General features: G+C 43.8%; 2 protein-coding genes across 4 annotated transcripts; both read left to right on the top strand.

Annotated features, from left to right (window-relative positions):
- Positions 1-497: 497 nt before the first annotated feature.
- LOC133849131 (protein kinase 4) lies at positions 498-4,019 on the top strand. The gene has a single exon (XM_062285024.1). The coding sequence runs from the start codon at positions 984-986 to the stop codon at positions 2,019-2,021; it is 1,038 nt and encodes a 345-aa protein (XP_062141008.1). The 5' UTR covers positions 498-983; the 3' UTR covers positions 2,022-4,019.
- A 1,196-nt stretch (positions 4,020-5,215) lies between these two features.
- LOC133849120 (neurogenic protein mastermind) lies at positions 5,216-11,452 on the top strand. Of its 3 annotated transcripts, XM_062285008.1 has the most exons (4): positions 5,217-5,506; positions 6,078-7,511; positions 7,782-8,288; positions 9,338-11,452. In XM_062285008.1, the coding sequence occupies exons 2-4, from the start codon at positions 6,585-6,587 to the stop codon at positions 10,847-10,849; spliced, it is 2,946 nt and encodes a 981-aa protein (XP_062140992.1). In that variant the 5' UTR covers positions 5,217-5,506; positions 6,078-6,584; the 3' UTR covers positions 10,850-11,452. The 3 variants fall into 3 exon arrangements, with proteins under 3 accessions (XP_062140990.1, XP_062140989.1, XP_062140992.1); XM_062285006.1 differs by having other exon boundaries at positions 5,216-5,470; positions 6,078-8,288; XM_062285005.1 differs by having other exon boundaries at positions 5,216-5,506; positions 6,078-8,288.
- Positions 11,453-11,619: the final 167 nt, after the last annotated feature.

Below are 11,619 nucleotides of genomic sequence, written 5' to 3'. Positions count from 1 at the left end.
TAATTTACTTTTCACTGTCTAATTTTAAAAAACAGTTGTAAACAATTCGATTAGCAATAATTTTCGATTAATATGTACATATGTGCATATAATTAAAATCGTTCTTAAAATTGCTATACAACTATTAAACAATTAATTATGTTTTTTTTTTATTAAATTATTAAAAAAAAATTGCGTTCTGCAGTTGGCAATTCTTAATTTAAATTGAATTACACTAAATATGACTATCGATAATCGATAATTGCAATCGAAGCAACACTTCGAGCGCCATGCAACCGTGCCGGCTAGATTTTGACAATTGGAAGGCGCCACCTCCCCCTCCGCCAATTGGAATACGCAGAGAGTCAACCATATATATATACATATATGTGTGCGTGTGTGGGCGAAAAAAGAGAGAGAAAGAGAGAGAACATTTGCCGTTCCACGCGAAATATTGGTGCATGCGTATTTGTGTGTGTGCGTGTTGTACGTGCATATGAGCAAAGTGTATCGTGGAAATGCTGCTTCCAATCAGAATTTGGAAGTTTTTTCCATATTGATTAGTTATGTCGCTTTTGTTGTTTACTCGCTACATTTTTTTGGCCAGTTAACTTGTGTGTGTTTTGTGTGCGCTTTTTCCCACAAATACGCGGCAAAAAAAAATTAAAAACAACAATCGAAAAAAAAATCCAAAGCGCATAAATATATAAATAAATCGTATAATTTGGCAAGAGCGAAAGACAAGCAATCCGAAAAACGAGGAAAAAACGCAAAAAAGGGAAACGCCAGCAAAACAAAATACAAAAAAATTGACGAAAGTAAATCGAATTAGAAAGCGGTTGATTGGCGGTGGAGGAGGCGAAGGAGAAGGCAAAGGCGACGGCGACGGCGAAGGAGTGCGAAAGAGAGGGAGAGGGACAGCGAGCTAGTGCGAGAAGAAGCAGCACTCGTGCAATCGATAGGCGCAACCCAAAATCGCGACCCAGCGATCACACAAACCCTCGATGTCCGCGGGCGTCGGCGGCGGCGGAGGCAGCATAACGACAGATCATCACAGCCGCTTATATTTCCTCAATTCGCCAACAACAACGCCGCTAAGCGGTCGCGATCCGTTCTTCATCAAACCGGAATACCTCAACTATGAGAATCCCATGCACCATTTGTATCCGAGCAATCGGGGACTTATAGAATATAACAATTATACGACAACAGTTGCGGCCGCTGCTGCTGCCTCAGCGAGTACAGGCGTCGCTGCTGCTGCCGCTGCCGCCGCTGCAGCCGCTGCTGCCGTTAGTAGCAGTAACAGTGCCAGCAACAACAACAACAACAATAGTAGTAGTAGTAACAGTAACAATAACAATAATAACAGCAGTAGTAACAACAATAATAATAATAACAGCAGCAGTGCTGCTAATAACAGCAGCAACAACAACAACAACAGCAGTAGCAATAACAGCAACAATAACAGTGAGAACTTCCAGCCACAACAACAACAACATCATCATCCGCAGCATACGCAGCATCCGCATCAACATCCGCAGCAGCAGCAACAACAACACCAACAACATCAGCAGCAGCAGCAGCAGCATTCACAGCAACAACAACAACAACAGCATCCCCTGCATCATCATTTGTCCAGCGGCATCGTTGTCACCGGCGTCGCACTTGGCCATCAATCGTCGCGTGCCCAGAAAGCAGCGAGACGACGCAGCAACGAATCTGTCGAGGCACGCGAACGTCGCTTGGAACGGAACGCGGCGAGAATGCGGGACAAGCGTTCGAAGGAATCCGAGGCGGAGTATCGATTGCGTTTGGCCAAAAATGCGGAGGCGAATCGCGTGCGACGCCAAAACGAAAACGAAGTACAAAGAACCCTAAGACTGATGAAGAATGCGGCCAGGCAGCGTTTGCGGCGCGCCAGCGAATCGAGCGATGAGCGTAAAAAGCGTTTGGCCAAAGCAGCCGAAAGGATGCGTGTGGCGCGTGCTTCGGCGCCCAAGGTCATTAAGCCGCCGCTTGAGGATCGCCTAAAGGGCTACTAAAAGTTTGTATGGGGGCGAAAGCGAGATGGAGCGAGCGCACTGGAGCTGGCTCCAGCAAGTTGAGCTGAGGTCAGACAGAGACAACACCAACAGCAGCACACTACACTATACACCTACACACACACACACACACACACCCTCACCCTACACACAGAGAAAGAGAGTAGCCAGCTAACAGCTAATCAGACAGAATCTAATCAGAACCCAGGAAACACAAACCACAGAGAAGATGAAGAAGAAGAAGGAGCTGCAGCAATTGAAGAAGAGCAAGCAGAGCAAGGCATGCACATGTACATACGTACATACATATGTGTATGTGTGAGCGCCAGGAGCAACGTCATCAACGTCGTCGTTTTAGACAGCAACAAAACAAAAAAAAAATTATTAAAAAATTAAAAAAAAGAAATGAGCTAAGAAGCAGCAAAAAGAAAGCAAGAAAGCAAAACATATAAATAATATATATTGTATACATAAAGAAGAAAGAAACATACAACATTTACATAGGAGCTAGAGCAAGAAGAAGAGCGAGCCGCAGCAGAATAAGATGTTAAGCTAGAGCGAAAGAAGAGCGAGCAAAAGCTTAGACAAGGACAAGGAAGTGGATGCGGAAGTGAGATAGGCAGGCAGAGTTGCCAGATCGGCTGCAAGCTACATATATACATAATGCAAAGATGAAGAGAGAGAGAGCGGAAAGTAAATCAAGAAATGGCAATTTTTTTTTTAATTTTTTGGATATACATAATATACAATATGTAGAAAGAAAGAAAGAAAAAAAGTGTCGGTAAATCTTTTTAAGTTATAATTAAAAAAAAACAAAAACAAAAACAAACAAGAAATGAAGAAAAACAAAACAAAACAAAAAAAAAGAAATAAGCAGAAGATGAAAGAAAAGTATTTTTATAATGCATGCATTATATTCTTACACACATATACATATATAAAAATATATAGTATATATAGTTATATATACAAAATACACTCACACATATATATAAATATATAGAGATACACACACACACACACAGACACAGCAGAACGCCTAGAAAATAGTCATGTGTGAATGTATGCACGTCACTCAAAGCACTCACACACACACACACACACGCAGACAGACATATGAACGAGACACATACGCGCCAGAGTGAGATGGAGCGAGTGCGCCAAATTCCCCCTCCTCCCCCACACCAATCTACTTCTCATCAACCAAAAAAAAAAGCAATGCAAAAGAAAGTCAACTTCATCCCCACACAGACACAAACACACACATGCTCATGTGTGTGTGCGTGTATGTGCCCACATATGTGTGTGTGTGTGTGTGCTCCACCACACAAAAGGGTGGCTCACAACCAACACAGCAGCAGCGGCAACAACAATTTGCGACCACAACAAAAATTGGCCGGTCCAATTGCCAGATTCTCTAACTGCATTTTGCATGCTTCCAATAAGCGCAACAACAAAAAAACAACAACAACAAACTTCTCCGTTAGCTGCAACAGGTGCGACATCTTGCGGTCAATCGCGCAAGCTGTCAGTTTGCCAGGCAAATATCAAATTCAATACGAATTGCAGTTGGTTATCCTTCTCCCCTACACCCAACAAAAAAAAAAAAAAAACAAAAATTGATAACGAGTGCGTGTCTGTCTGGGTCTGTGTGTTTGTGTGCGTGCTGTGCTGTAATACAAATAGTCAGAGCACACATGAAAATCAACACCAGCAATCCCAAGCAGGATTATGTGTATACACACACATACACACTCACACATGGACACAAACACTTAAGCACACTCAAACATACACACACACACATGCAAGCAAGCAAACAAAACACATGTATGGTAGAATGGCAGTTTGTTATAGCAACAGTACAGGCCTCCCCCCTTCCACTCCCACTCCACACATGCTCACACACACTAATACCTTTGCAAACACGCCCACAAAAAAAAAATAATAAAAATAAAACAAAAAGCAACAAAAAAAAGAACAAAAACAAATCAAAAAGCGATAACAAAAAAAAAATGATTAATGTAACATTTAAGTTCTAGTCGAAATTTCAAATTGTTTTTTCTTTAATATTTTTAACCCAAAAAAAAACCTTTCCCCCCTCCCCACAAAATTGTTTTCGATGTAAAATTATGAAATATACATTTTATGTAATTGTAATATTCTATGTACACTAAAAAGAAACAAACAAAACAAACACAAAAACAACAACAAGAAAATACACACACAAGAAGCAAACGAAAAACAAAAATGAATACATGAATAAAGTTGCATTCACAATTTTTAAAATGGTTAACAGCATTTTCAATTTGTATAGCTAAAATAAATAAACAAAACTAAAAACAAAAACAAAAGATTTTAGTGGTCGCATTTGAATACGCGGCATATCGATAAGTCTGCGAGCGCAAGCTATCGGAATGTATCGAAATTGCGCGCAATCTTTCGCGATAGCACTTCAATTTTTTTGTACTGGAAATACGTGAGCTATCGCTGCGAGCTACATGTATACATACACACACGCACACATACATCCAGTTTCCATACCCCTTTCCAGTTGTATTTATTTTTTAATGTGTGTTGTTGTGTGCGTTGTTGGTACAGAAAACTGGCCCGAGAATTTCGCTTGCCGGAAATTTTAGCGCGTTTTTTTTTTCAACAAACCAATTTCAACACAAAAATAAAAAATTAAATTGAAAAAAAAGACAAACAAGATTGTTGAGACTTTTCGCCTTTTTATTCGTCGCGCCACTCATCAAAATCAATTGTGCAAAAAATGTGAGCCGCATTATTATTATTAATTCTTATAGAATAAAAAATATTGCATACGGTGTGTGAGTGTGAAATACATTAAAATAGGACTAATCACCTTGCATGCATGTGATGTGTGTGTGTGTGTGTGAAATATTGACGAAAATTGTTGAAGCGGCGAAAAACTTAAATTCGTGCAACAATTTGTAGCCAAAAAGTCGTATTGAAAAATATGTATGTGCATATGTATGATTGTAAATTTGTAAAAATATACTAAATACCAAATGCAAGTGTATATACGTAATATACCTACATACATACATACACATGTACGTATATAAATATTTGTAGGTGTTGAGTGTGCCGTCTATGGGCTGCAAGCTAGAGATGAGAGTGTATGTGTGTACAATATAATCATGTGAAAAATCGATTGGAAGCGACTGGAAGCCGCAGGCATTGGAAAGCAAAGCGGCGGCGGTGGCGGCGCCAATTGTCATTTACTATCAAACAGAAGAAGAAGAAACGTGCGCACGCACCAAAAGTAGCCACAAAAAACAATAAGAGAACAAATATTAAACAAGGGGCGAACCAATAAAAAGAAAACGCGCAACAAACAATAAAATTGTAAATGCAAAACAAAATCGCGACGTCCCAAAAAAAAATTGCAACATTTTTGCGGCAGACTCTAAATACAGTGAAAGGTGCGCAATACGTTTAGCGGAGACACGAACCATACCGTATGTGTGTTATTTCCATTTTGTTGTGTGTTGCCATCTATCTCTCTCTCTGTGTACATGTGTGTGTGTATGAATGATTTTTGACATTTGCATGTGCAGGCGGCAGCGGCAACGGCGCGAGGCCTAAAAAGAAGAAGCAGCAACAGCACACGAATAAGGAGAACAAAAAAAATAGCTGAGACAGCAGCAGCGTCAAGAGACGACGATCAACACTCTATATATATAATATTTTTTTTTTAGAAGCATATTGCAAATTGATTGACAAGCAAGCAAAAAAGTGGAAGAAGCAACAAAAAAAAAGGTGATGCGCAAAATAGCAAATCGAAACAAGAGAGCGAGCGGTGAGAGAGACAAGTGTGTGAGTGAATGTAGTGTGAACGAGAAAGAGAGAGTAGCATCATCATAAGCAGCCGTCGAAAGTTGCTAAAAAGCGAGCAGCAAAAACGCACACAAAAAAACAAAACTATATAAATACACACACAAGCACACACATATATTTATATATATTTATTCATATATATCAATTTAAATTATATATTTAATATAAATATATGTCCATATTTATATATAGGCGGCGATATCGATACCGATTGCGATTCTTGCGATAACGATAGTTTTGGAGCGCATTTCTTTATATAACTACACACACCCAGACACAACTGCCTGCCCGTACTCAAAAGAGGAAGCGAGACAGCGAGAGCGAGTGTGGGTGAGCAGGCGAAGGAAGGAGCAGGAGCGGAAGAGGAAGCAGGACGGCAGCAATTGATCGAGGAGCAAAACGAAAACGGCTGTTAAATGCGGCGATCAAAACGCCAACGCCGCCCCAGCAATAGCAGCAAAAGCAACAGTTACAGCCACAGCCACAGTTATCGATATCGTCCAGTGGAGGACAGGGATACGCTTATCGTTTATCGTTGTTGACTGCTGTCAGTTTCGTTCACGAAATATCGATCAAAACAGCAGCAAGAACAACAACAGCGACGACGACGAGCAAATCGAAGAAGAAGACGAAGAAGAAGAAAAAGCAGCGACAACGAGTTGACGACAATTTCGATTGTTGTTCAGGCTTTGCCAAATAATGGAACCAGATCCCAATGGGATAAAGATAGAGCCGACACTTGATCACCATCATCAGCAGCAGCAGCAACAACAATACGCAACGCATGTGCTGGCAATTAACGGTCCAAATGGGCGGCTACTTATCGATCATCAGTCAGCGCTCTTGGTACCTTTATCGACCCATCAGCAGCAACAATTGCAATTGCAACAGCAGCAGCAGCAACAAGTGCAACAGCAACAACAACAGCAGCAGCAGTTCCAACAACAGCAGCAACAACATCATCATCTACAGCAGCAACAATTTCATCAACAACAATTGCAAATAACATTACCCGCTTATTCACAGCCCTTGTCACTGAAGCAACAACCGCCACCGACGCCCCTTGGTCCTGTCTCCAGCGTCAGTTCGGTGTCCGTCAACACACAACAACAACAGCAGCAGCAACATCATCAACAGCAGCAACAGCAGCAACAACAGGAACTTCAACAGCAACAACAGCAGCAGCAGCAACAACAACACCATCAGCATCAGCAGCGTTGGAACGAGAGTCCTGAGGCACGACAGCGCCGCTTGGCACGCAATGCTGAAAGGATGCGAGAGCGACGACAGCGTGAAAGCGAAGACGAGTATCGCAAGCGTTTGTTGCGCAACGCCGAAGCAAATCGCCAGCGTCGGCAAAACGAATCCGATATCGAGCGCGCCATGCGTCTGGTGCGCAATGCCGCCCGTCAGCGTTTGCGACGCGCCATGGAATCACCGGATCAGCGAGCAAAGCGACTGGCCAAATTGGCCGAACGCATGCGTATGTATCGGGCGAGCGAGACGCCCGATCAGCGTAAGATTCGACTCGCTGAGATGGCGGCGAGAGCGCGTCAACGGATTGCCAGCGAATCGGTGGAGGAGCGCAAGGAAAGACTGAGAAAACTGAACGATTATGCGAAAAAGGTCAGAGAAAAGAAAAAGATATACAAACAGGTGCAGCATGGCGTGCAATTGCATGGCGGCGTGCCACCGAATTCGTCGTCCTCATCATCGACCAATTCGACCACCAATTCCACCAATTCACTCACCCAGCAGCAGCAGCAACAGCAGCAGCAAGTGCTAGCTGTGGCTTCAGCCGCAGCAGCGGCTGCTGCTGCCGCCGCCGCCGCTGCCGCCTCCGCAGCTGGCGCAGCGCCCAATTGTAATAATGAGCATAATATTAATTTAAATCAGGCTAACGTGACTGCGTCCGCGCCTGCAACCATCAACATCAACAACAACAGCAGTAGTCCACCAGCAGCCACTGTTGCAGCCGGTGATGAACATTTGGTGACTGCGGCCGCAACGGCAGCGTATCAACAGCATCAGGCGATCGAGTATATGGGACAGAATATGTTTATCACACCGGGCGTTGGATTGCGTCCCACCATGCAACTGAAGCAGGAGCCGCAACAGCAGCAGCAGCAACAACAACAACAGCAGCAGCAGCAACAGCTCCAACAACAACAGCAGCAACCACGCTATTCATTAGGCGCCCAGCAGCTGATCGATGGAGTTGCGGGTGGAAGTGGTGCAGCTGAAGCGGGCAGCATATTTGTGCAACAGATCTATGGCGAGGAGCCGGGAGCTGGTGGAGGGGGCAAAACTGGTAAATTGCTGCAGGCGCATGTGCCGCACTTTAGCATTGCCAATCCGCTCGAGTTCTATCAGCACAAATACGCTAAGAAGCAGGAACTTCAGGTGCGTATCCAGACAACGCCAGATTAGTCATCACAAGTGCGACAGAGAGAGAGAGAAAGCGAGAGATCACTATAAATTACTATTACTACTATTATTATATGCCAAAGTTTTCATTAGTTCCTTTGTTATCCACATGAGAGAGCGAGAGAAACAGAAAGAGAGAGAGAGAGAGAGAGAGCAAGCTTTAATTTCACCTATTTTTTATTTTAACTAAATTTAGACTAAAAACTGTAAAACAAAAAAAAACTCACTACAATTTGTTGTAAAAAAGGAAATTCGTTAACAGAAATTTTACGTAATTAAAACAAAAAATTTTTGCTGTGAAAAGCCCAGAACAAAAAGAAAAACCAATCTTCAACATGTGTTCAATTCATTTCGGCTGCCTCTCTTTAGCTAGAAAATTGTTATTTTGTTCTAAGAAAAACATTCATTAGTCTTTTCTTTTTACTTTTCTTTTTATTTTTGTGTGGTACAAAGTTCACAAAGGGTTAACTGGCAAATGTGAGTTGTACACTTTTGGGCTGCTAAATGGCCAATTAGAGTTAAATCTTAAAATGTCCATTCCTTTCTCGGCAATTCTCAAGATGTTAATCTAATAAGTTGCTTTCAGTCAATGTGATTGAGAGTCAGAGCCATTCAGAAGTTTGCAAAGCGGAATCGCAGCCAACTTCAAGCAGAGAGGAGAGTCAAATATTGCGACCATGCTTCAACTTTGCTATTTTAGGCAGGAAATTAAGTATTTTAAATTTTTATTTAAAAAAAAACAGCTAAAACTTAAGGATATTTGATTTTAAAACTTAAGTTGTAAGCTTACCTCACACTAATTGTGCAGATTTATGGAGAGGGCGCAGGCGCAACTAACTTTAGCAGAGTCGAGAGAGCGAATAGTTAAATATGGCGGCCAGGACTGCAAGCTGTGCTTTACTATGCATATATGTATATGAGGGACAGAGAGAGAGAGAGAGAGCGCGAGGGAGGGCTTACTGCAATTTGAATTGTTTTTGGCGTATTTACATTTTTGGTATTTTTTTTTTGTTTTTCCCCAACAGTCTGGCAACGAGGCGAACGATAACAGCGGGTCTGTTAGTCTGGCCCAGAACGAGGCCAAAGTGATTGTGGCCGCCGCCGAGCAGCAAAAGACACTGAAATCAGGACAAACCGTCGCCGCCGGTGGTGCAACGACAACAACAACGACGACGACACAGCTCTACAATCAGTTTCCCTATCTGGCAACGTTTCCAGCCGGCAGCGGGGGCGGCGGTACAGCGGGCACCGCTGCTGCAGCTGGCGCCACCGTTGTGACAAATGGCACCGCCGCTGGCACAACGACAACAACAACAACCGCCTACTATCCCATGTATCACAATGGCTTCCAGTTGGGCATCGGACCGAATGCGGTGCCGCCGCCATTTACGCCGGTGCACTTTGCCAATGTCAGCGGCGGGAGCAGCCCAACGGCAACGGGGGCGCAACAATACAACATCTTGACAACGGCGCCGGCGGGCACAAATCCCACGCTAACAGTTGCCGCCATGCAACAGGATCAGCAGCAACAACAACAGCAGCAGCAGGTGCAACAGGTGCAGCAACAGCAGCAACAACAACTGGTGCAAGAATTTCCCAAAATGGGACGCGGCAGACCACGTAAAACGAGTCTGCTGACATCGCATGAGGATCTCAAGGCGAATACGCTGCTGGAGCAGGAGCTAAATCAAATGCTCGCCGGTCCCCACTTAACAGGTGGTGGCGGCGGGGGACAACGACGTGGCGGACGTGACCAGAGTCACATACATGCACATTCCACGGCAGATGGCGATGGCGGCGGCGGCGTTGTCGTAGTAACAACGCCAGCAGCAACGTCAACGCCGCGACGCAGCGCTGCCAACAAATATGAAACGGAAGAGGAGAAACGTGTGCGTCTCGACAAAATGGCGGCTCATCAGAGAGCGGTGCGTGCCAATGAATCGCCCGAACAGCGAACTGTGCGCCTGCAAAAGTTGAGCGAACGTGCGCGCTTAAAGCGCGCTCAAATCAGAGCCACTGAAAACGTGGAGGAACGCAAAGAGCGACTGTCAAAGCAGGCGGAATACGCGCGCTTGCGACGCATGCGCAGCCATACGCCAAGGAATAGCAGCAGCACGGCGAGCGCTGAGTTTCATGCGAAAACCGAGGATGAGACGAATGAGCAGTTGTACGATAACGATAACGATACCGATGGTGGTGATAGTTTTGTAGTGAAAAGCGATTCGCAGTTGGATGGCGAGGGCTCCAACGATCAGCAATTAGCAGCGCTGCAGCTGGAGCAGCACGAGCTGCAGCAAATGACGAGCACTCTGCAACAGCAGCAGCAACCGCATCACGAAGCCATTGTCATCAATCAGCAGCAGCAGCGACTGGTTACACTTAGTCAGCATCAGCAGGGATACAGTAAATTGCAGACGTCTGCTTCGACGGGTGGTGGCGGCGGAGGGGCAGGCGGTGGAGGTGCAGCGAGCGGCACAGCTGAGAATAATGATATGCTTAAGATACTCGAACCGATCATTGTCATGAAAACCAAATGAGTATCGCGAAAGCGTCACAATCAGCCCACGCAACGCTAAAAGAAAGGCAGCTATACACACACATAAACACACACACACATACATAGTTGTGGGCTATTGTTGGCGCTCTCACTCTCGCTGCTGTGTCGGTGACATCGAAAATGAACCCCGCTCCCCCGTTTCTACACCATCACAGCAACAACTTCGCTCTCTGTTTGGCAAAGATGGCGAACATTTTTATTGTAGTATAAACTCTATTCCCCGCTCCCCCGCCCCATCCCTTTTTGGCTATTGATGCGTTTGTACAAAGAAGAGAAAACTAAAAACAAGAAAATGAAATGAAGATTTGCAACAAATAAGATATCCCTTAAGGCTCGCGTTCTCTTTGGCCTTAATGCCATTTAAATTCTGATGCTACACATGCATATGCATCTATACATACAGATATGTATGCATGCCTGTGTATGTGTATTTGTATATTGTGCGTTTGCAATTTATTTTGTTTTTTTTTTTAATTTAGAATCGTCTTACAAATCGACTTAATTGTTTAAATTTAACGAGTACTCTAAGGATATGCTAGTGCAATAGTAATAGACAGTGCAATATCATAACAAAACAAAAACACCTGTAAAAAGAATGAACCTAATTAAACAAAAGCTGCTTTCAAATTGTCGTTGTATGCACACCCACACATGTATGAGTGTGTGCAATAAATATGGCGACAAAATGATGGCAGTCCAATATCCAGGACAGTGTGAAAAAGAGAAAATGAAATGTAACAAAACGCACCA

The sequence above is a fragment of the Drosophila sulfurigaster genome, chromosome X (genome assembly GCF_023558435.1).
Source record: "Drosophila sulfurigaster albostrigata strain 15112-1811.04 chromosome X, ASM2355843v2, whole genome shotgun sequence".
In the NCBI taxonomy this organism is placed as follows: Eukaryota; Metazoa; Arthropoda; class Insecta; order Diptera; family Drosophilidae; genus Drosophila; species Drosophila sulfurigaster.
This window is presented reverse-complemented; position numbering and strand designations above follow the sequence as displayed.

Bases quoted from the DNA above. Each gene is read 5' to 3' on its own strand.
- LOC133849120 (XM_062285006.1), top strand. From the start codon at position 6,585: ATGGAACCAGATCCCAATGGGATAAAGATAGAGCCGACACTTGATCAC. The intron at 8,289-9,337 runs GTGCGTATCCAG...TTTCCCCAACAG, and splicing joins CTAAGAAGCAGGAACTTCAG to TCTGGCAACGAGGCGAACGA.
- LOC133849131 (XM_062285024.1), top strand. From the start codon at position 984: ATGTCCGCGGGCGTCGGCGGCGGCGGAGGCAGCATAACGACAGATCAT.